The 24476-nt window shown below is 45.0% G+C and overlaps 5 protein-coding genes across 8 annotated transcripts; 2 read left to right on the top strand and 3 right to left on the bottom strand.

The window, feature by feature from the left end:
* Window positions 1–1926: 1926 nt before the first annotated feature.
* Window positions 1927–5309, bottom strand: LOC119220124 (uncharacterized). Of its 2 annotated transcripts, none has more exons than XR_009957112.1 (3): window positions 4690–5309; window positions 3984–4435; window positions 1927–3869 (listed from the first exon to the last, which is right to left on the bottom strand). XR_009957112.1 is itself a non-coding variant. In XM_037475822.2 (3 exons), the coding sequence occupies exons 1-3, from the start codon at window positions 4704–4706 to the stop codon at window positions 3657–3659; spliced, it is 348 nt and encodes a 115-aa protein (XP_037331719.1). In that variant the 5' UTR covers window positions 4707–5309; the 3' UTR covers window positions 1927–3656. The 2 variants fall into 2 exon arrangements, 1 of the variants encoding a protein (XP_037331719.1); XM_037475822.2 differs by having other exon boundaries at window positions 4318–4435.
* Window positions 5310–5951: 642 nt separating this feature from the next.
* On the top strand, window positions 5952–13350 carry hid1a (HID1 domain containing a). Of its 2 annotated transcripts, XM_037475811.2 has the most exons (19): window positions 5952–6160; window positions 6785–6934; window positions 7692–7862; window positions 8269–8385; window positions 9004–9110; window positions 9230–9346; window positions 9788–9995; window positions 10086–10142; window positions 10234–10374; window positions 10464–10554; window positions 10641–10792; window positions 10902–10980; window positions 11089–11253; window positions 11358–11585; window positions 11881–12032; window positions 12111–12197; window positions 12284–12375; window positions 12462–12620; window positions 12710–13349. In XM_037475811.2, exons 1-19 carry the CDS (start codon window positions 6095–6097, stop codon window positions 12771–12773), a joined length of 2403 nt encoding a protein of 800 aa, XP_037331708.2. In that variant the 5' UTR covers window positions 5952–6094; the 3' UTR covers window positions 12774–13349. The 2 variants fall into 2 exon arrangements, with proteins under 2 accessions (XP_037331708.2, XP_037331707.2); XM_037475810.2 differs by having other exon boundaries at window positions 9788–10142; window positions 12710–13350.
* A 1205-nt stretch (window positions 13351–14555) lies between these two features.
* Window positions 14556–17624, bottom strand: otop2 (otopetrin 2). 2 transcript variants are annotated; one of them, XM_037475820.2, is made up of 7 exons: window positions 17505–17624; window positions 16812–17115; window positions 16599–16735; window positions 16441–16499; window positions 16251–16363; window positions 15368–16179; window positions 14556–15266 (listed from the first exon to the last, which is right to left on the bottom strand). In XM_037475820.2, the coding sequence occupies exons 2-7, from the start codon at window positions 17065–17067 to the stop codon at window positions 15096–15098; spliced, it is 1548 nt and encodes a 515-aa protein (XP_037331717.2). In that variant the 5' UTR covers window positions 17068–17115; window positions 17505–17624; the 3' UTR covers window positions 14556–15095. The 2 variants fall into 2 exon arrangements, with proteins under 2 accessions (XP_037331717.2, XP_062421862.1); XM_062565878.1 differs by lacking the exon at window positions 17505–17624 and having other exon boundaries at window positions 16812–17281.
* Window positions 17625–18636: 1012 nt separating this feature from the next.
* On the top strand, window positions 18637–20780 carry amn (amnion associated transmembrane protein). Its single transcript, XM_037477561.2, has one exon. The coding sequence runs from the start codon at window positions 18857–18859 to the stop codon at window positions 20279–20281; it is 1425 nt and encodes a 474-aa protein (XP_037333458.2). The 5' UTR covers window positions 18637–18856; the 3' UTR covers window positions 20282–20780.
* Window positions 20674–24364, bottom strand: LOC119221108 (tripartite motif-containing protein 16-like). The gene is given in 7 exon segments (XM_037477559.2): window positions 20674–21208; window positions 21296–21373; window positions 21801–21963; window positions 22208–22441; window positions 22521–22616; window positions 22779–22901; window positions 22904–24364. Coding segments are annotated over 7 exon segments (1386 nt in total). The 5' UTR covers window positions 23168–24364; the 3' UTR covers window positions 20674–20780.
* Between the last annotated feature and the right edge of the window lie 112 nt (window positions 24365–24476).

Below are 24476 nucleotides of genomic sequence, written 5' to 3'. Positions count from 1 at the left end.
GGAATGTTTCAACCTCGCTGTCATTCATAGTGATTTACCACTTTTAGTCAAAGGGCTGTCCTGGGACCAGTTGCTTCCCAATTTCTTTTCCAAAATAATCATAAAAGTGGGATTACTCAAGTGAGGCTGAAGGGGATCCAGACACGGATAAATCTAAAACATTGTCTTGTCCGTCTTTGTTGTGCGTAGCTGACGTTCGATGTGCCTTTTTGCCTTTGAGCAGAGATGGGAATCTCAGCAGAGAGGACAAAGAAAAGGAAGCGGAGACTAACCCAGATTTTTTTTCGCTGTCCGTGGTAAAAATATAACAATGTATGCGCATACATAGACCCCAGAACAAGGACAGTTCATTTAACTCTCTCCTGCCTCTCCACTCAACTGATATGAGCCATTCATCACCGCCCACCTTCATATATGTGTGCTGCCTGCAAAGGACAGTATGTGTGTGTGTGTGAAAACAGATTAAAGTTAATCTTCCACGTACCCCACACGTTTTGACCCTTTTGTAGAATCCCCCAGCTTTTACGAGGGGCAGACTGCCAGGAAGGAGGTTTGTGTACAGTTAACACTCAGAGTGTGCTGCCCCCTACAGCTCCTTTCATGAACATCTGGACTCACAAAATCTGCTGTTCAGAAAAATGACAATGCAAGTATTTATACTTAACGATACTGTGCATGTATCAATGGCTTTGAGACTATTGTCTCTCAATTTAAAGTATGAATAGAACTTCCTATTTTGTACATGTAGAGATCAACCCTTCATCCAGTATGACGTGTATTCAAATGGAGTCAACACATGGATCCTTATAAGGAGCAAATTTAAGTAAGTGTTTATCTTCATGTCCTTCGCATATCTGCTTCACACGTGGAAGGTTTAATGCGTTTTATGTTAGTTCCGGGCACACGAGTCAGAATAGTGACATGATTGAATATTTTTCCCACCCAAACATCAGAATACATCCATGACGGGTTTGAGGCCCAAGCCAGTAGCGTACCTCGCTGACAGGTGAGAGACGCTGCTGCAAAACCACAGGCCGAGCATTCAGGGTGTTTATTAAAAGGTAGAAAAGAAAAAGGTTTTTTAATTCCATATTCTTTTTCTTAAACTGAAATTTGAATCACCATGAAAATATTTATCCAAGAGGCTTCTAGTTACATCCGCACCATTGTAGTTACACAGCATTTCGTTGACTAATGTGACGTTTGCTTTAAGGTACAAAAAGCTTAGCTAAGATAAGACAAAAAGGTTCACTTAGCACTCATTAATTGTCCCTCTCTGTTTCTGTAGTGCATGTTCCAAGATAAGAAGGCATGCACCTGAGAAAAAAAAAAAGAAAAAGGAAGAGAGACCTACATCGTCAAGATCGCTAATCCTGAACTATCCTCGGCTCATTTGTCATCTCCTGCGTGGTAGAGGTAGACCGGGGGAATCAAAAGAAGGCGAGTAATGAGGACCCGAGGAAGCTGGCAAGGTAACCGTGGTTACATGTGGTGCATTAATGTATGTAATCCGTTACCGTGTCTGGGACAAGACAAGGACACGTAGTGTGCTAATTAAAGAACCTTTCACCGCTCCTCGCGACGACACAGGTCAGCTCTTTAGCGATGGTCTCAATGCACGGGGAGGCATTCATTACTGGACATTTGGAGTAAAAAGGGAGGACGTGATATGGAGGGAATTCCTGTTTACACATACAGCACATAGGATGCACAGCTAAAAGGAATTTTCTGAAAGAGGAATAGCATGAACAGACAGATTCTAGTAGCATTACCTTGTGAGACATTGTTAAAGTGCTAAATGCAGATTCTAAAAAATGTAAATAAGTAAAAATAAGTAAATAACGTATTTTTTCGAAAACATTCATTTTTATTTTTTCAAATGAAGGGTTATTTACAAAAAAAGGGCAATGGCAAGGCTAATGTAATTTACAATCCTAAATACAAAAAATATATCATTGGAAGAAAAAAAATAAACCACATCTTCAAAATGCTTTGATATCTGACACACCAGTCGGGATGAGGCTTCAATCCTGGTTTATGAAAAAGGAATGACGCACAGCCTTATGGTCAGCGCTTGTACCTGGATGTTCAGTGCACATCCAGCTACAAGGTACAACAAGGTTCAGGGACACACACAGCTACCACTGAATGGTAGAGCAGAGAAAGGCTATTTAAAAAAAAAAAAACAGCTTTCTTAGTGGCTCCGGTAAAATTGCAAAACAAAAGCGTTGGGAATGTCTTTTTGTTCCTAAAGGCTGTAAATGTATTCGATCTAAATCTCAACATTGTAAGCCATTTTGTCATGATCAATTGTGACATCAATTTGTACTCGTTATTATAAAGACATGAAGATGTTGCTAAAATGTTTTACAATCAATAAACACAGGGCAATCTCTACCCGAAAATGCTTTGTGTCAAAAGGTCATCGTGTTGGTACATCATTTCTGACAACCACAGGCGCACCGCCTCTCTATATGGGATATCATGATGCTGTTACATGGCATCTCTATGGCTGGTCAATAGTCAGTTCATAATAATATGGAGTACAAATTGATGCCAATTATGAGCATTTTTACATATAATTACGGATGATTGTTTGCTTCTCACAACCGAACGTTATTCTTCAATGATTGTGAGAAGACGAGATGCCTTACGTCAAGCTCACAAAATTAAGTCATCGCAAGAAAACAAAAGGACTCGTGTGTCCATATCATGGAATAATTTGTCTATTCCATGAACGGAAGACAATAAAACCGCCAGAAAGCAAAACCAGTGCATACCACTGCAAACAATGCACAATATGTTAATAATCAACTATACAATTTAATTCTGCATCAGGACCAACAAATATACTGTGCCAAATAAAGTATGAATGCCTCCAAATGTTTTCAAACGTGGAAATTGGCACAAGAGTTTATGATATTCTACCTTGCAGTGTTGACGTCCTTTCAAAATTGCAAACTGTGCTAAAACCAAATCCATGTTCTGTCACTAAATTCAACTAAAGTCTAAAAACTCTAAACTGACAAAATGAGGACATGAAATATAACCTTGGTCGGTCAAGTTAACACCAATGGCTTCTACAGACCCTTGTTTGGAGGGGGGGGGGGGGTCCCTGCCTGAATATGAAAGCAAATGAGCAGTCCAAGACAAGTGCAAATCCTCCCTGAGACTGGTCCATGTACTTAGACAGACATCAGATTCAGCATGATACGCCCCATGTACCCTACTAAACAGACTAAACCTGTCTCACTGACCGGCCTGAAATTGGGTTTTGGTGCGATTACTGTGGCTCCAGTAGCACTGGTTCCATACAACATTTAAAACAAAAACACGGCGTCATCGTCGTCAATCGGCCACAATAAGGCTCCGAGAGCAGCGCCTCATTGGTCAGAAATCCAGTGGACTACAAAAAATGTTTAGAGTAGATCGCACAATTATTATTGCTGAAGGGATGATGCTTTTGATTTATTTGAATAAAGAACCCCCCTGCCCGCTCTCTCCAGATACTTGACCAGGTGCTGGTCTCCATCCACAGACATGTAGAGCTGCTGGACATCAAGGTGACTGGAGATGGGGGGGGGGGGGGGGGGGGGGGGGGGGGGGAGCCGAGTGAAGGGCATCAGCATGAGGGGCTCTGGCCTGACACCGGGTCGTCATGTGTCTCTGAGCTGACATCGGCTCTGCAGGCTCTGGAAGTGGGCGTGCTTCAGGATGCGGTTGATCTGCAGATAGGACACCGGGCTCGTAGGGCCGGCCGGTTCCGAGGAGTCGCCGTAGTTGAGGGGACTGCAGGGCCCAGCGGCGCACTGACTGCCACAGCTGCCAGCCGGGCGTTCTGGACTGCCGCTGCTCTCGCTGATGGAGGACTGGAACACAATTGGCAATTTTGTTCAGTTAGTTACCGGAGCGAAAGCGGGTCAAACTGCGCAAAGACGGCTTAGGAAAAGAAGTGTCAGGCGGCAACGGGTGGTGAGACCAACCACAGAAGTATCCATCCGTTGGGTGTAACACCCACGTTGACCTCCTGAGCCATTCTTCGGTAACAAAGGTAAGGTATTGACGTCTCCTTGTGTTGAGTGTGAGGATTTTACCGCCCACAAAGAGGAGACTGGTTAGGACACATGGGACAATTGCACTTTCTTGTTTCTTGTTCTTCTGACTTTGTGTCTCTATGGTTGAAAAGCACTGCACACGGTAAGTCGCTTTGAATGAAATCATCAGCTAAATGACATGTAATGTAACGTAATAACAATAAAGATAAAGAAGACACCACTGCTCTAGAACAATTCAACGTCCCCAGACACGTCGTTGTACCTCGGAGTCCCAGGCATCCCGGCCCGGCTCAGGGGAGAGAGGATGAGCTCGGCTTTGCCTCTTGGCGTGAGGCACGAGGTGGCCATTCTCCTCATCAGCACCGCTGCGCTGCCGTTTCCTGTTGAGGGGTGCAAGCACGTAGGAGGTTAATCACGGGCTATGAAAACACGGCGTGTGCCATCTCGCACCTGTCGTGGCAGTAACCCTCCCGTGTGTGTGTGTGTGTGTGTGTGTGTGTGTGTGTGTGAACCCCGATGATTTGATGCGCACATTGTTCAGTGACAGCCAGCGGTTAACACGGGCTTTTGTTACGATACACCCAGCAGCTCGTCACGTAGCGTTATTACAAAATGTGCTGTAGAACCCGCTCACCTGTTTTCAGTCAACATATGATGACACTAAATCGATCTCGACGAGTTTCCTTCGTCTTTTGTTCGGACCAGAGTGAAGAAGGCGACCGGTTGACGTTACCGGCGTGTGAACGTTAGCTGGTTTCCTGCCAGTCGGTGGCCTATCAGCTGGGTTAGCAAACTACCCTTCCTCAGCTAGCTAATTGTCTTCAATGCCGACGTGATACTGCAAGCCATTTTGGCAACACTGAAATAATATCAGATGTCACGTTAATTAACTTAAGGTAACTGGGCATTAGTTAGTTAATTAAGTCGATTGGTTGATATGGAGCTAGTGTTACGATAGCAAACTTAGGTCACTTAAAAAGCCAGTCACGGTTACCAAGCTAACGTCGCCGCTGGCTAACCTTTATGGCGGATGCTGCCGATGAGCTGATCACAAAACATACTGCAAATGAAATACCCAGTTTCTTTGTTATCAGCCTAACAATCTTAACGACAGAGCCCAAGTAAAAAAATACACCTCTTTTAGTTCAACCCGGCTAGCTAAAACAGCCAAAGGTAAAACCACAACCAACCGCGGCAGTTGTGTTTACATGGAACTGCGGCTGCGCAGTGATGCATTTTAGTTCCGTCGGAGAGGTTTGTTGTAGAATGCTTGTTACATATTTATATTAACGGAGTTTTCTGTAGCATCGGAGATGTCACAGAAGTGTGGTGAGTAGGATAGTAAAATCAAGGAGATTGACACCTCAATTTTAATAAGTTGTAATAAGTTGTGACGATGTGAATGGCGGTGGAGGCTGATGAAAGAGGGGACTTACCAAGAGCACCCAAAGGCATCATATACTCACAAAGGCGCATATGCAACGCAGTCTCTGTACATTTCAAAGCACAAAAGAAAGCACCCTAGTACATTTATTTATTTCTCCAATAAATACATAATTCGTCACCCGATTCAACTGGTGAGTCAATTATAGGGAAAATGAAGACAATTTAATTGACAAATATTGGCCTCGGTATTCATTTTTCCCGAAGATGTCGCTGTTTAAAAAAATCATTGCAGCAGAATGTACTGGCTTTAATATTTGACAATATAAACTGTACCGTCAATAGAAAAAACAGACCTAGATGTAACAGGCCATCTCCCTATACAAATCCGTGTGGCTTTTCTTAACCAAATAATGCAGTCATTGACAGCTTGAAAACAAGTCTTTTTGTTTGGGTAAATGCTGCTTACAAAACATCCTTTACTGAATGCTTCACATCTTCTCAATCCGGAAGTTACACCCTGTAGGAGTGCAGGTCCTGCCAGCCAATAGAGTAAAAAAAACGCCTCCGCCGATGACTCAAGGGAAGGACGGAGGTGAGATTAACAGGGATCCTCGGCAGCAGCGGTCCTGTTAGTATAAAGGGAAATAATCACAATGGGCAGCATCGACTCCAAACTGAACTTCAGGAAAGCAGTGATTCAACTGACAACCAAAACACAGGTATATTTACATCCACACACCAAGAATAAAGGATTGCATACAAAATAGAAATGTATTCGATGAGCGCACCCGGAGATCATCACCGAGGAGATGAGATAACGCGGATGATGTGATAGCAAAAATCAAACAGCCGTTTGATGCATGCGGGTTTCTGACTGACATACATCTATTTTACATAATCGATATGTTTATACGGTCGGTATAGAAAGACTGCATGCACTCCAAAATGTCGCATTTGATAAAGATTAGGATACATGATGGCCGATCCTTCGTTGCAGATCACCATATAGCTTTATTCAGGCTGCACATGTTTACATTATGAAACAAACGATGGCGTAGTAGAAAATCAAACCCGATGACGCAGGTCTTGAAATGACCACGTTTGCAGATGCGGCAGGTGCACTCTGCTTAGACCAGCTTGCCACATAATGCGTCCTAACTGCTGCTAGAAAGCACGCTGTGTTTACCTTGCCATTAGGCAGGCCTTTGATTACCTGCACAATGAAGACCAAACAACCGTGTGTGCTTTATGATCAAGAGGGAAACATGTTTATATATATATATATATATATATCCATTTGACCTAGGCATATGGGAATTTAAATTTAAACACATTTTCTGCAGCCAGTTGAAGCCACCGACGATGCCTTTTGGGACCAGTTCTGGGCAGACACCACCACCACGGTCCAGGATGTTTTTGCACTGGTTCCAGCTGCAGAGATAAGAGCCGTTCGAGAGGAGTCCCCCTCCAATTTAGCAACTCTCTGCTATAAGGTACACACAATATGAACTGCTAATGCGTTTGTGTTATACCAACTTGTTTACGAGATAAGATTGCACGGGACACTCCCTACTGTGAGGCTGCATCACGGAATGATGTTGTTTGCTGGAGCCAAACACGGGAGTCTGTCAGCAAGACTCTGCCTCGTGCTCTCAGATGTGGGAATAAGTGAGTCATCTCCCCTTCCTTTCCCTTTGCTTCCCGTATGCTGGCACCAGCTTCCGTTTGAAGCCTCCTATCAGAAACAAAACAGGCACACTGAACTGTTACAGCCTAATTAAATAAAATGAGAGGTCTGGATGCTGAGCTGATTCAAAGTAGTTTGTCAACTTTTTATTTTTTTAAAGTGACTTGGTGTTTTTTAAATTTAGATAATGAAGCATTTTCATAAAATGTCCTTGTAATGGACGTTCGTAATAGGACCAAAACAACAACAACAGCATATGTCCCCATATCATGTATATATCAATTCTACTTCTCCATGGAAAGCAAATCACGTTTACACAGACCAATTCAATCATTTGTGCTTAGTTATTATTATCATTTTCAATGGAACAACGAGTCTAGGAAACTGTGTTTATTATGCAGTGGTGCATGTTCTTTGGGTAATCATTATCTGGGAACCAACCGTTCTAATTGCATCATTTAAAACTACACAAAACCTCTTCTGCGTGTCTTGGACAGCGGGTGTTTCCACACCCGACAAACTCATTTTCGTCCACCTTCTGGTCATATTTCATGTCTCGTCAGGCCGTGGAGAAGCTGGTGCAGGGTGCCGAGTCTGGTTGCCCCACAGAGAGGGAGAAGCAGGTGATCCTGAACTGCACCTGCATCCTGAGCCGCATCCTTCCTTACATTTTTGAGGATCAGGACTGGAGAGGATTCTTCTGGTCAACGGTGCCCGGTGCTGGGCGAGCTGGGGTTAGTGGACACAGGAAAGAAAAAAAAAAATCCTTTCAGAAAGCAACAACACAGAGCTTTTAATCCGTCAGAACTTTTTATCCCACAGTGTTGCTGTCGTCCTTTGTTTGTTACTAAAAAGTTTGTTTTTGCAGACTTATAGGAAGTTCGCCTACACCAGCGCTACATTATTATGACAACATTTAGGGTATCTGCACATTTTTTTTCGTGAGTACGTCTCCAGCAATCTGTTCATCAGCTAAATGGGTTTCCTCATTCTGGCTTCAAGGAGGTCTGCTTCAATTGTTTCCCCATATCTGCTGTACTGCACCGTTTAATTCTTGCCAGGAACGTTTTTCCCAATATACCAGAGGATCACTTTGATCATGTGGTCATAGTCTGTTACATTTATGGCGGCCCTTTGCAGACGGATGAGCTGGATGATGATGAAGGAGCTCGACCCCTGGCCGAGTCGCTGCTCCTTGCTATCGCTGACCTCCTCTTCTGCCCGGACTTCACTGTGCACAGCCACAGGAGAAGCCCCGTGAGTACCCGGAGCCTCATCACCATCAGGCCAAACTGAATTATTGCCAAAGCATCGCGAGGAAATGTGGTTACCATGATCCGTGTGATTGTGAATGATACATTTTTTAACTCTGTTTCCTTCTTCCTTGCATCATAACATTGCCCAACTAAGTAGTCATTCCAGTTTCTCTGGAGAGAACATTGACAGAGTTCATGGTTGATGAAACATTGTTAACAATGAATGCTTTTTAACCTCCAATGTTAAATTGCTTCATACTATACTCGCTATGGAAATAATTAACTGGAAAGGTTCCTTTAAGGGTTAGGCGAAATAAGAAATAAATAAATACAACAGCTGTAAAAGGTGCGTAAATAAGGAGGAAAACTGCACAAACATAAATTGGGTGTTTTAGCTCCCTTAACGCAATGTTACATGTGGACATAACTAGATACTTTAGTTGGCAAAATGTAACTACAGTATATCTCAACTAGACTGATGCGAAAACCCTCTTGTCATGTTAGAATGCAGAACCAAACAGCCAAACATGTCTTTTAGGTTTAAATACATGTAAATAAATACAAATATTCTGCACTGTGATTAAAATGATGCATTTGTGTTTTTTGCGAGCACATGCAGGACTCAGTAGAGAACATGCAGTCTATAGACAGCTGTGAATACATCTGGGAAGCAGGGGTGGGCTTCGCACAGTCCCCCCCGCTCAACTACATCCATGATCTGAATAGGTGAGACGTCTGTGTGCAGCTGTGCTTGGCAAAATGAATAAATTAACCATCATTCTCTCATTCTTAGCTGGTTGACTTTTTCTGTCCACCTCTACGCTCTTCTCACTGATCCCGTTTAGGATCGAGCTGCTGCGACTGTTACTAACCTGCTTCTCAGAGGCCATGTACCTGCCTTCCTCAACAGACAACAGTGTCCTTAACCCTTGGGTCACATTCTTCTGCTCCACAGAAAATAGGTGATGTAGATTTCAGTACATCCCAAAAATGTGTCAACAAACATGATGGGATAATGTAAATCCATCCGACCGACAAGTGTACCAGAATTCTTAAATGCTTAAAGTAAAACCTTGATTAGGTGGTAGTAAATAGACTACATGTCGAATTTAGCCATGACCACTAATTCAAGAGAAGTTTGAAAAATATGTTGAGATATTTAAATAAATATGGCCCCATTAAAGTTTTCTCAGTTATCATGGAGATTGCTTGCAACCCAAATGGAAATTTTCCATTTTCAGAGTCAATAATCCTCCTGCTTTCATATTATTGAATATACATCGATATGCATTTCAAGTTCTGTATTGACTGAAAATAAGAGACACTTCAATTGCAAGTCACAGTATAGTATGACTTTGCTCCGTGATTTTCTTTCTCCTGATTCTCATCTTTTTTTTTCCTAGACACGCTCTGCCTCTGTTCACCTCTCTGCTGAATGTGGTGTCCGCCTACGATCCAGTGGGTTACGGCATCCCGTATAACCACCTGCTCTTCGCTGACTACCGAGAGCAGCTGGTGGAGCAGGCAGTGCAGATCCTCATCGTGACGCTGGAGCATGACGCAGGGGTTCCCCACCAGCCCCCCTCCCAGTCCAGCATGGAGGAACACGAGGTATCACACCGACTCGCAAGGAAATCAGTCCCACGATGGCATGGAATGTGTTTTAATGTCATTCCGGTTAATGGCGTCGTCTTTGTGCAGGCGGCTGGCCCCGAAAACCTTTTCGTGAATTATTTGTCGCGGATCCACAGAGAGGAGGTGTGCTGATTATCATTTCTACGAAATGTATGTATATTTTTTTTCCATGTAAAGTTTTCCAAAGCACACCTTCTCCCCTGTCCGTTGGCAGGACTTTGACTTTGTCCTGAAGGGCCTCGCTCGTCTGCTGACCAACCCTTTGACTCAGACGTACCTGCCTAACTCCACCAAGAAGATCCAGTTCCACCAAGAGCTGCTGGTGCTTTTCTGGAAGCTCTGTGACTTCAACAAGGTCGGAACAAAGAACTGAAATAAGGAGTGTCTTTGATCAAAAGTCGGTGCTTTTATTCAACCGAAATCCCCGGTGCGATCCCACCACAGAAGTTCCTGTTCTTTGTCCTGAAGAGCAGCGATGTGCTGGATATTCTGGTCCCCATCCTCTTCTACCTGAACGACGCCCGGGCTGACCAGTGTGAGTCTCATTCTCCCGCTGGGCCTGTTTCCCTGGCACCCGACAACATGTGTTGATCAACCTCTGCTGTGTTTGCTGGGCTGCAGCCCGCGTCGGACTCATGCACATCGGCGTCTTCATTCTGCTGCTGCTCAGCGGGGAGAGGAACTTTGGGGTGCGCCTGAACAAGCCCTACTCGGCCCACGTGCCCATGGACATCCCGGTGTTCACGGGGACGCACGCCGACCTGCTCATCGTGGTGAGCGCTCTGCTCGTGCTCACACCGCGTCAAATGCTCTTTGTTGCTGCTGAATTAAGATACAGTCAATGTTCACAGAGCTCACTGCGTTTTTTTTGGTTTGTTTTAGGTGTTTCACAAGATCATCACCACAGGCCACCAGCGTCTCCAGCCTCTGTTTGACTGCCTGCTCACTATTGTCGTAAACGGTGAGTTACTTCAGCGCCATCTGCCTGGCAACCATTTAACAGCAGCAGATACCACCCAATAAAATGAAATTGTATGTTTTTTTTGTCTTAACATCTCTCCTTCGGCAGTGTCTCCCTATTTAAAGAGCCTGTCCATGGTGGCGGCCAATAAACTGCTCCACCTGCTGGAGGCCTTCTCCACCAGCTGGTTCCTGTTCTCTGTAGCTCAGAACCATCATCTCGTGTTCTTCCTTCTCGAGGCTTTCAACAATATCATCCAATATCAGTTTGACGGTAAGAGCCGTCTGACAGAAAACAGATCTCTGCACTTGGGATGGGATTGAGCTTAGAGTTTTTGTCATTTCGTAAATCTGTCCCTCCGTCTCACTCATCTCCAGGAAACTGCAACCTTGTGTACGCAATCATACGCAAACGCAACGTGTTCCACCAGCTGGCCAACCTGCCCTCTGACGCCGCTTCCATCCAGAAGGCTTTGCAGAGGAAGAGGAAGTCTCCGGATGTCATCTCCCGCACGAGCTCTCAGGAGACGGTGTCCATGGAGGGCTCTCACCCCGCTGTACCGGCGGAGCCTGGCACACTGAAGACCAGTCTGGTCGCTATACCAGGTGCTGACTCTCTATGCTATTTGGATGTTTGTGAGTGAATGTTAAAACTGGCTAATAAGTCAACTTACACTTTTCATATTTTATGGAATAGACCATTAAGACTGTGGGGGGGTAGATTTCTGTGCTGTACAGCAATTTGTTTTCCTATGGCACACAGGAATAAGTTACAGTGTATATCAGGTTTTGGATACAACGCTAGTTTTCATTCTTGGATTTGTTCAAAGAAGTATACTCGGTAGTCGACTTATACCTCAAGTAGTTATTGGATCCCCGTCGCTCACCGTTTTCCCGGCAGGCATCGACAAACTGACTGAGAAGTCCCAGGTCTCAGAAGATGGCACCATGGTGTCAGTTCCAAAGATGGACCCCTTACAAACAGCCCACGCAGACCAGAACGCGGCCGCCGGGACCAGCGACACGGAGTCGAACTCGGGCCGGGACAATGAAGTGAGTGAGTGATTTGTGCACACGGGTTTGGTTTGAAAGCACATGCGTGTCAGCAAATGTATTTCTTCAAACCATCAGGATGTTTTCTACACCGAAGCAGAAATGGAGAGAAGGCCTTTGTCAAGAGCGCCTTCAACATCGTTTTGGGCTCCCACACCAGAATGGGTCAGTGACTTGATTCACCCGCTCCATAATGTGCCTGTTTGTCAAAATGATCAAATGATCTGCATTTGCCTTTTTGTCTGTTCTAGGTCCTCTCCTGGAAGTGTAAACTACCCCTACAGACGATCATGCGACTTCTACAAGTTCTAGTTCCCCAGGTGGAAAAGATCTGCATCGACAAGTATGTCCCTTAACCATCAATCCTTGGTTGTTCCCTTTTTAAATATCCCGGTTGTTTTTAAAGTGTGCTCAAATGTTTCACTGCAGGGGCCTAACCGATGAATCAGAGATTCTGAAGTTCCTCCAGCATGGCACATTAGTGGGCCTGCTGCCAGTTCCTCATCCCATTCTCATCAGAAAGTATCAGGCCAACGCAGGCACCGCCATGTGGTTTCGCACCTACATGTGGGGTGTGGTCTATTTGCGGTGAGTCAGCCACGAGAGCAGAGGAGAATCATGCAAATGGTCGTCTCTCCACGCTGACTGCATGCTAACATCTCATTTTGTCGTTGTAGCAATGTGGACCCTCCGATCTGGTATGACACCGACGTTCGCCTTTTCGAGATTCAGAGGATGTAGACGGAAGATTTAAAAATGGGACTGTTCAACAGGGTTCTCCCTCCCTTGGGTATGTGCTGGTTTCGACCACACTGTGTTTAACTTGCCGCCATAATCGTCAGTGCGTACATCACCAATCTGGGTGGGAGAGTCATTCAGATGAGGGATGATGGAATTATCACTACCGTCAAATTACAGTGTTTGTACATTTCTTAAGACCTTAGAATGTCTGGAGTGTTTTTTTTCCTTTTCTTGGCGGAATAGAAGGGAAAGAGGAGATGTTAAACTTTGCAGTAAGACTTGTTTTAGAAGATATGGTGCTTACCAACATATCCTGATTGGTACAATATTTGTGTTTTTGTTCTGTTCTATGTTCAATGCTTTAAAGTGCACTCTTTCATTTGTGAATAGGTTTGTAGTTTGTGACAATGTAACTACAGGATTTTGACAATTATACAGATTATATGTTTCTAATGCATATGACCAGGTTTAAGTTTGACCTGGCTGGCTGTGCTTACAATGGTTGATGTTGGAAATTGTATTTTACGTAAACTATCTTGAATATATATATATATACACTCACCGGCCACTTTATTAGGTACACCTGTCCAACTGCTCGTTAACACTTAATTTCTAAGCAGCCAATCACATGGCGGCAACTCAGTGCATTTAGGCATGTAGACATTGTCAAGACAATCTCCTGCAGTTCAAACCGAGCATCAGTATGGGGAAGAAAGGTGATTTGAGTGACTTTGAACGTGGCATGATTGTTGGTGCCAGAAGGGCTGGTCTGAGTATTTCAGAAACTGCTAATCTACTGGGATTTTCACGCACAACCATCTCTAGGGTTTACAGAGAATGGTCCGAAAAAGAAAAAACATCCAGTGAGCGGCAGTTCTGTGGGCGGAAATGCCTTGTTGATGCCAGAGGTCAGAGGAGAATGGCCAGACTGGTTCGAGCTGATAGAAGGGCAACAGTGACTCAAATAACCACCCGTTACAACCAAGGTGGGCATAAGAGCATCTCTGAACGCACAGTACGTCGAACTTTGAGGCAGATGGGCTACAGCAGCAGAAGACCACACCGGGTGCCACTCCTTTCAGCTAAGAACAGGAAACTGAGGCTACAATTTGCACAAGCTCATCGAAATTGGACAATAGAAGATTGGAAAAACGTTGCCTGGTCTGATGAGTCTCGATTTCTGCTGCGACATTCGGATGGTAGGGTCAGAATTTGGCGTCTACAACATGAAAGCATGGATCCATCCTGCCTTGTATCAACGGTTCAGGCTGGTGGTGGTGGTGTCATGGTGTGGGGAATATTTTCTTGGCACTCTTTGGGCCCCTTGGTACCAATTGAGCATCGTTGCAACGCCACAGCCTACCTGAGTATTGTTGCTGACCATGTCCATCCCTTTATGACCACAATGTACCCAACTTCTGATGGCTACTTTCAGCAGGATAATGCGCCATGTCATAAAGCTGGAATCATCTCAGACTGGTTTCTTGAACATGACAATGAGTTCGCTGTACTCAAATGGCCTCCACAATCACCAGATCTCAATCCAATAGAGCATCTTTGGGATGTGGTGGAACGGGAGATTCTCATCATGGATGTGCAGCCGACAAATCTGCGGCAACTGTGTGATGCCATCATGTCAATATGGACCAAACTCCCCGAGGAATGCTTCCAGCACCTTGTTGAATCTATGCCACGAAGAATTGAGGCAGTTCTGAAGGCAAAAGGGGGTCCAACCCGTTACTAGCATGGGGTACCTAATAAAGTGGCCGGTGAGTGTATATTGATATGTATCGCTGAATTCTGCATTTGTCACATTACTGAACAATATGCTTTAAAGGGAAATCTCTCAATACAGCAATACATAAGGTGAATATGATTATATAATTTAATCTTTGTGCACCATTTGGATCCTCACCTCAAAACTACAAGTCAAGATGAATTAACATTTAATCATCCATATTATAGAGCCTATTAAAAGATATTTAACTTTTTCAACTGGTTACATGTAGTTTGGCCACAAAATGCTGCCCCTTCCCACCATGATCACTAGATGTCACCATGACCCTCTGCCTCGCTTACAGCAGTAAATAATACATTTTGTATTGATTTAACACCAATATAAAAAATATTTTTTAAATTATTAACAAGAAATGTCATGAGAAAATATTCTGTAAGACAATATGTTCTTTATTTGCTGCATTTAAAAAAAATACCGTTTAGGATTCAGACACATAAATGTAATAGGTTGTTACCTCTCTTTTTCACACGTTAAAATACACATACTCTGAAATTATTCTCAATCATGTTTAAAAATAAGTTTATCTAAGTGTTCAAATACACCTCAAAGAGACTGGCGACAGAGTGCATGCGGTAGAATATTCCAAACGGCAGTCCAATATTCACAATTGTCGCCCACAGCGAGAATTTGTAGAACTTGATCTCGATTGGATGATCAAACTGGGGTCGAGCACCGAAGGCGGGCATGATCCACAGCTGTCAATACAGAGCCAGTGAATAAGGAGGACACATTTCAAGGGTAAAAACAAATAGATATTTGGTTCCTTGCAAAGATATTAAGTGTTAATACAACTTACAATGATGTTAGCAAACAGCAGAAAGGCACAGACTTCCTTCAATACTCGTCTCTTCCAACTCGGCTTATCCCGACTCGAAGTGACGGAGCATTTGGACTTCGGACCCTCCTGAGCCATCGTCACCTCCGGATGCTCCCGGCAGGCGTGAGCATGCGCGTCGTGCGGGGCGCCCGCCTGCGTCACGTGGAAAGGCTCCCTGTAGAGGCCCTCGACGATGAAGTAGTTCTGCAGGCCGAGCTGGAGCACCGTCAGCACCGCCCACGACAGGTTGAGGGCATCCAGGTGCCCGCCGCCTCCGGTCGCCGCCACGGCCACGACGGTGAAGTAGCTGATGAGGAACTGCCCCAACGAGGCCGCCAACAGAAGCCTCGCGTCCAGGCTGCGGGTGGGGTTCTTCGCCGAAACGTGCTCTCTGCGGTCCAGCCTGTAGACCACGCAGCCGATCGCAGTGGAGAGGCACATCAGGCTCACTATCACTGCGTTAGTGATGAAGTGGATCAGCAGGGCCTCGTTTCGGTTCTTTTCATCCTCCGTCAGTATGTCCACTTTGTACACCACGAACGTCACGAGTCCTGCCACCACCAGCAGTGTTCCCGTAACAGACCCCAAACACACGTCCTTCAGGGAGAACTTGACGCTCTGGGGGCTGCTGGGGGCCTCCGCGGGGCGACCGACATTTGTCCACATGACGTAAGTCACGGCTGAAGCGAAGAGGCTGTATTCGATGTTGAAAGGGTACAGGTAGTAGAAGGCCTCTTTGAAGGTTTCGCACACAGAGTGACTGCAGTTGCACCTGCGGTCATCAAAGAGGGCTGAAACACAGTTTGGAGTTCATTTTTAAAAGAATCCATCAATGCATAGAAAATATACCGCGCCTAAATACCTCTGAACACGTCGACATTTAGGTCTGAAATTTCCATTTGGTGGACCGATTCCTCAGTCACAGCTGCCATCCACACCACCAGGTTAGTTGAAAGGGTAAGAGTAAGGCCGCACCTGGATAAAAGAACATTACCATTTAAGAACAAATAAATAAGTACATATTCTAAAGGGAGTGAAATGAATAATTTTACCGTGTGAAATTTGTGTGTCGTTGCACACAGTCCTTTGCATGACACCACAGGAAGTAGGTCTACAAACACATGTTCTGTTAAGTTCCCCCCTGCCAATAAACAGTGCAGGTAAAACTGCATATACTTGTAATGCTTTTTTTTTTTCTCAATGCAACAACCTGGACAAACAGAAACGCAGCTTGCACAACAGGGAAGGCAACCTTAACAACAGAGTCACACTGCAGGTAACCCACAGAGGCGCCAATCTTGAAGATGTCCATGAGGAGACTGAGAAGCCCAAACAGCAGAAGTCCACCTGCAGTGCAAAACATTAAAAATGGAGGAAGCCTTGATACGACATTTATCCTACAAACAGTCGGGAAAGCGCTGACCTCGGAGCCACACTGGCCCTGCGTGGCTGTCTTTGAACACGCCATTTGGATCCTTTTGAGAGGTGACTCTCATGTAAAACAGCATCCACAGAATCGTGAGGAGGAGGAGAATGATGAGGAAGATTTGCCTGTGCACATCAGTAATCGCCACGCTGTGGAAGGCACTGCCGCTGACCAGGGTGCATCCCAGGATCAGTATGTTGATGCAGACGATGCCAGACAGGAGCCATCCGCCACCGCGGTGGGGCCTCTCCATCAGTGCCTCCACGCGGTGAGCGCCGCGTCGGGCCTCCACACCGAGAGCCTGTGAAGGACTGGGCCAATGTTGGATGTTGTCCATCTGAGCTGACGTTTCAATGTTGGACAGCCGGGGCCTCCACAACATCATTCGGCGCTTTTCTATAAATATGTATGTGTATATAAGAGGTTTCCTCAGGAAATCAGGAATATCCACAAACTGTTTGTGTTAGCTGGTGGGGTTTTTTGCAGAAGGTCTTTCCTGTGAACACATGTTCATAAGTGAGTTTTTACATTAAAAAAAACCCCAGTGTTATGTGAGTTTCCATATTTTGCTGAAGCATGAGGGAAGCACAATATCTGAAACACATTTCATTCAAATACAATGCAGTACGTTTTAACTTTAAACTTTAAAAGTAATTTGTGGCAGATGGGTTTTAGTTGGATTGCATTTACCGTGTAGTCTGTATCTTGAAGCACAGGCTAGATAACATCATTATACCCTGTGAGAAGGTATCCACGCTCAGTGAAAACAAGCGATCACACATTTACTCAGAGAAAAGTTTGTTGCAGGTCCTCATGAAGCCTACTTCTGAAAAATCAAAAGTGTTACTCGGAACGCGTGTTGACATCATGGCGAAGGTACGATGCATTCGGATGTTAAAGGAAATACGCCGAAAGCGTGGCGCTGGTCTCTCTGCAGGAGAGGTCGCTGGTGTGGTGGAGGATCACCAGGTGTAGGCCCTTGCAGCTGATTGGTCCTGTCGCTCCTTTAACAATTACCGGGAGCAGCTCCGATCGTAAATCCGCACCGTTATTGGTATTATAAAAAAGTAAAAAACGTTGCCTTCGTTGTTCCTCTGCGGCATGCGAAAGTGTCCCGTCAAGGGCGTAACCACGCGTTATTGGGGGTGGGGGGGGGGGATACTAATCTGCCCCCCAATAGACAGCAGAAAATATGTAAAATATATGTTCTCCTTTCATTCCTTTAGATGTGCATGCAAATGGTTAATGTAGAACTCGAAACTATGTTCTAAATGTCCGAACTTGCATATATAAGTATAAAATTATAGGCAATGCACTTAATAAGAAAAAAAGATGCGGAAGGGTTTTCATTTGGACCCCCCAATGTCTAAACCATGGTTACGCCCTTGTGTCCCGTGATTGGACACCGCCTGGGGGGGGGGGGGGGGGGGGGGCATCCGTTTCGATGAGGGTGTATGTGTGTTGTTTTTTTCGTGGTACCTGCGCGGTGTTTGAGGAGTGATTCCTTGCTGACTCGGCACTTTTAGAAATCCAATAGCTTGCAAACACAACAAAGCAGCAGCATGATGCTGTTGGGAAAGCAGCAGTAAATGCAACGCATAATAGAGGCCTATATTATTGCCTCATTATTCCTTATTCTTCAAAAAAAAATTAAATTTGTTAAATATAGATTTCACTAAGATATCTAACGGAATAGATATTCATTGTAATCATCAAGTAAGAAATGTCATTAGCCATTGTCATTTTATTAGTATAATACTGATGCAAAAAGGGAATAAATATGCAGAGGACGAAAGTTATCATTCATATTCAGAAGATCTAGGTTTTGCACTAGAAGAATTGGTGTCAAAACTACCACAGAACTCTTCTTAAGAATACCGCGACAATAGACAAACAACACTTTTTTTGCACGTTTGTTGCAGAATAGTAAATCGTTTACAGGTCACCTGCTGGGGCCGGTTGGTCCGGGCACTCATGTGTTAGTCACAAGGTAGGAAACAAAGGTCAGCTTCAGTTCTCTCAGTCCATCACAAGATCTCAGGATGCTGATGACACCAGACATGCTCTTTCTCTTCTTCTGCCTTGTCGGGGCAGTGGATGCCCTGCACAAGCAGTGGATTCCGGACACCAACTATGAGAATAAGACCAACTGGGACAGAGAGGCTGTTCCATGTGGCAACGACATCGCTCATTTTCCAGCCCAGAGAAAAGTGTCCGTGTTCGTGGAGACCACGCATGCTGTGCGAGAGATGAGGCTGCCAGTTGACGGGGAGTTCATCCTGAATTCGGGAGCTGGATTTTACGTCGTGCGCGGCAAAGATCCAGGCTGCGGAGCCGGTGTCACGACCAAGTTCAGAGACTCAGAGTCTCTTCACTGGTTCAACCCGGCTCTGTGGCAAGCGGCTGCAACTCTGGAGGACCTGCAGCGTGGAAACTTCTTATTCTCAGTCCACGAGGAGAGCGTCCCGTGCCTGCACGATGATGTGGTTTTCAAAGCCCACTCCTCTTTCAGGATGGACACCGGCTCCAGTCAGTCCAGCATTCCTGTCAAATCGGTGTCGGTGCTGGGGAAGAGGTTTGAGAGCAGATCTGAGTTCTCGCAGTATCTCAGCTCACGTTCAGGCCAGCTGCAGTTTCAAGGATCCTCTGTGGTCACTGTTGGGAACCAAGAGTGTGGGGATCCTTCGGGCTGCGACTGTGGCAATTCTGCAAACCATCAGCAGATATGCAACACCATAACATGTGACTCTCTGAGCTGTAAGAAGCCCCTCCACCCTGTAGGACACTGCTGTGGTGTTTGTGGCGCCATCGTCACCATTCACTATGCTGCAGCTTTCAACCTGCAAACTTACAGGCAACGAATCCATCACCTATTTCTAATCTTGCCAAAATACAAACACATCCAGCTGGGCATGTCTAAAGTCTTCAAGTCACAGCGGTTGATGGGGGTTATCCCTTTTGGTACCTCGCCTGAGATCCAGGTGGTTATTATGGATGGAGAGAAGGGACCGCAGTCCGAAGACCTGGCTTGGGACATACTGAACGATGCCCGTTCTCTTGGCTCCAACCTGGGGATAGCTGGGGCTGAATTCCTCACCTCTTCTGGGAGCAGCAGTGAGCAGACTGGAGCAAGCGCCGGGATGGTGGTTGGAGTTGTGTTTGGGGTTTTGATTACGATTACAATCGTCGTGGTGGTGGTCCTGATTCGTAAGGGGGTTGTTCGTATACCATCATCACTGCCGTCGCTGCCGACTCTGGGCAGCTTGATGAGAAGCAGCGATGTTGGAGACCTCGACGGGTCTATTGACCACGGCTTTGATAATCCTATTTTTGACAGGGCCAACATGCTGCCCGACATTCCTGGCATGTATGGGGCTGAAACAAATCCTTCAATCGCTATGACTCAGACAGGTGTGCACTTCGTAAACCCAGTTTATGACGATAATGAAACTGATTTAAACGCCTGAAATAGACTGCAGTGTTGTTTGGGGAGTTTTATGATTTCAAAAGTACTTTTTAAATAGCTTTAACAGTATATTCAACGAGAAGCTTTAGAATAATTCATCAAATGTAGAACAAATAAAATTATTGTTTGCAGACTATATACTTTTTTGTCCATGTCACATTCAAGAGCATGTATATAAATCTCAATAAAGCTGCAGTAAATGGGTTTATTGCTGCACAGATTTTGTGCATTTTATTTTACCACTGGATAGTAAATGTAACCTTTAATGACATACATGTAAAATCCTCCACATCTGCCATAACTTTATACACCTTGTTATGTAACCTCAATAAACATTTATTACACGATAATTTCTCTTTAACAAACTTGCAGCGCAGGCAGACGATTTGTTTTGTTATATAGTTTGTCATTAACAAGATGAACTACATTGTCTTTTTTCGACAGCCAGGCGGTAACATGTAAGGGCTCTGTGAAATCAGCAGTGTAGTTGTGCAGCCGCCTCATCGGGCCGGTGGCATCATAAAAAGACACAGAGCCTCAGTGAAAGTCAAGCCAAGCCTCGTGACGTCCGTGGCATCCAAGGGCTCCTCCACACCGGCGTGCCAGGCAGAGAAGCCTCGGCTGCTCCTCCCCACGCACCAGGACGAGTCGTTCCCGGTGATGCAGCTGGTGCTTTGCTCTCCTTTAGGATCGATGCTCTTGTACGTGACTCCTACATGTGCACCATTCCCACTCAGTTCGGCCTCGATGTAGTGCCTCCCGAGGTAAAGGCTCTCTAAAGTCATCGCCTGACGCCAATACTCGAAGCGACCAGGGTGTTCTGGGTAGGTGTGCTGCCAGGGGCTGGTGTTGGTCAGCTTTCTGTCGTCCTCCGTTACACGTAGGAACTGATGGATGGTGTCTGGGTCAAAGGTTAAACTCCTTGTGTCTACATACATGGGAAATAGATTTCGTGGCTAAATTAACACGTACGATTTGAGCAACAGAAAACATAATACACAATATAGGTATTTACATTTTAAGAAGTCCTCCGGCGTCTCAGAATCGGGAAGGGAGGAAGGTACAGGTTCTGGCATCCAGGATTTTGCCCCTACTTGCAGAAAGGTTACTTTTAACATTGACATTTTTCATTTAGCTGAGGCTTTCCTCCACGGCGACAATGTGCTAGATGTAGACTCAACCTCATCTGTTCGCCGCACGGTACAAAAGTACCAATGTTTTGCCACATTTTGCGGGCAGCTACTGTTAGGGAGCGGAGTAGTGTGGGTGGCTTTGCCTGCAGGATTCTGGATGAGATGCAGATGTCTGACGGCACTGGCAGGTACATTTAATGCTGATAAATAGAGGTTTAAAAAGGAGGAACCTGAGCTCAGACCGTTTGATAGACTGGACTTCAAGTCCATTGCTTGGCATAAAAAATAAGCACCAAAGAAGACGTACTGAAGAAAGCAGGTCTGAAGCGGTTCTCTCTGAGGAGCCATACGATTTATGGTAAGGTGTAGAATGGAATGTACACTCACCACTTTTACAGACTTTGAGTATGTTTGAGGAGAGGATCAGGTCACACAGCTCCTGGGTGGAATCTGTCACTACCTGGAGGCAAGACGCCAGATGGTCCATGCGGTTGATGTTTGGACCAGGCAGACTTACATCTTCCACGCCTATCTTCCACTGTGAATACCCCTGCAACAAGCAAAAACAAAATCAACATGACTTCACAATGCAATATCAAGCTGCTAAATAAAATGCAAAAACCTTCTTTCTGATCCAAAAATTGCAGAGATGAACTACCTGCTCTGTGTACGGTGTCAACACGCCGACATCCAAAAAAAACGTTGTCTCTTAGAAGACAAGCAGTGCTAATCCAGGATCAAATGAGACATGCACAGTTTATTATTATCCTAAATATATCCTAGATATTGTTTACCTGCAGGAAGTCTACATCAGACTTGCTCCTTGACAGTTTGTTCATTTGGGCCAAAGTTTTCATCAGCCCTGTTTTCCTCCGCTCCAGATGTGCCTGGACGCTCTGTGCCTGTCTGAGGGCTTTTCTCTGCTCTGCCTCCAGCCCATCCACCAGTCCTCTTCTGGCCTCCTCCAGGGTTGTCTGCAGCCTGGCAAACTGCTCCAGGACAGTGACACAAACGTCCTGCACTGACGACTGCCGGCGAGGAAAGAGAAAAACAAAATTCCATCCAGACAATGGTGCTTTCAATTAATACAAAATGCATGTAAAATACCTTAATCCAGTCATGGTCACTCTGGAGTTTTCCGATCTCTGTCTCAGTTGCCGAGGCAGTTTGATTGATCTCTTTTTGTTTCTTCTCCAGCTCTGTCTACAGCACAAATACTCGTTACAAACTCAACTACAGCAAAATCGCAAGGCCCATGTGCAAACTAATCTGTTGCACATTGAGATGATACAAGGAAGTATTTTGAAACATTCAAGCACATTGAAAACGAGACGGTAAGAAACCATTGTGCGGTTTTGTGAGGACCTCAATCTGTGTCCGTGCCTCCCGTACAGAGGCAGTCGGGTGCCCTTCGTGCTCCTCACACTCCAGGCACAAACAGCGGCCGTCCGTCAGACAGAAGCGCTCCAGAGGACGCCGATGTGAGGAACCTCACAGGTCTGACGGTCGACGTCGTGGAGGGGATCCACCAGACGATGGTTTTGAAACTTGGCATTCTCCAGATGGGGTCTGAGGTGGGCCTCGCAGTAAGAAACCAGGCAGGTCATGCAGGATCTCAGGGCCTTGCTGGGGCTGTCCATGCAGGAGTCACATAAGACATCCTGAGACGTCTCGGTGGCAGGATCCTCCTCAACGTCCATGGTGTGCTCACTGTCCTTCAAGGTGTCATCATTGTTACTGCTTGCAGTAGCCATTGATAGGGTTCCTCTATTCACAAGGTTCCTCTGCTGCTTTTTCCTGAGATCTCGAGACCCTCTGAGAGGAGGGGGAAATAATTAAAAACCTCGCCTAAGGTATTTCAGACTCAGCTAGCTGAAGCATTGTAGACCCCTCCCTTTTTAAATCTTCTCTTCTCTCTGCATACAACAACTGACGACTAAGCAGATTACTGAGAGGAGGGGAGGAAATGACGAGTGTGTAATGACTAAGCCAGGGAAGGAAATTAACATCCTCTCTTTCATTCTTTCCAAGTTAACAACTTTACTGACTTTTTGGAAAAGTTGAAAACTTTAAATTCAACAATAATGGTTACAAGAGTACAATTGTCTCCAGCTTCCATCCCCAATGAGATAAATGGTTGAATAGAAACATCACTAAAGTCTGTGTAAAGTAGCGCTATGAATACTTTCGGGGTGAAACAGGCTCCACGTGGGAGTGTCCCACTGTTTCCTTCTGATAACAGAGTTATTTGAGAGGCATCCGACTTCCACCTAATGCCGCTAATCTACAGCAGAACTTCCTGCTTTGTGAACAGACGCAACAATCACACTTGTTTTTTGTGTAGGCGGCACGTGAGGATTGTCACGATGGCTGAATAGGCAGACCCAAGTACATTCTGTTCTCTCTGACTACGTAAACAGGTAGCAATTGAGACAGGATTCACACTCAAGCAGCTACAAACAGTTAACATTAGTAGATGAATAGCAATTGTTTGGTTCACAAATGACTATTCTATACCCTACAGTTGCAGGTCAAAATACTAAGGTAAACTATTTCCTGTAGACTTTCAATCATCTAAAATTAACCCAAACCAAACTATAATAGAGGTGTTCTCAGTAGTTGTGAATACATTTTTTGGGAAGAATCCTCCTTTTTTTTCATTTATTTGTTAAATTACATGTTTTAAATATTCAGAACGTTCTGTGCACTTCTTCAATTGTGGTATGGTTATTTCTGTAAGTAAGCTCTGCTAATTCATCAGAATATTCCAGAGAAAATGTACGATATATACTGAATGTACTGTACTGTAAACTGCACTTTCTTGTTTCTTGTTCTACTGAGTTTGTTTCCTTATGGTTGAAATGCACTTATTGAAAGTCGCTTTGGATAAAAGTGTAAGCTAAATGACAGGTAATGTAATGAAGAACCACAAAGAATCCATATATGTCCTTAAAGGTGATTGAAGACATGACCTCAATGATGACAATGGCCTTGCTTTATACAGGCACACCATACAGTTACCTCTGCATCTCCAATTTGAGCTATTCTGCAGATAAAATATCT

This window comes from Pungitius pungitius, chromosome 12 (assembly GCF_949316345.1).
Source record: "Pungitius pungitius chromosome 12, fPunPun2.1, whole genome shotgun sequence".
Taxonomy (NCBI): domain Eukaryota; kingdom Metazoa; phylum Chordata; class Actinopteri; order Perciformes; family Gasterosteidae; genus Pungitius; species Pungitius pungitius.
The sequence above is the reverse complement of the archived record's forward strand: the minus strand, read 5'-3'. Positions and strand labels throughout refer to the sequence as shown.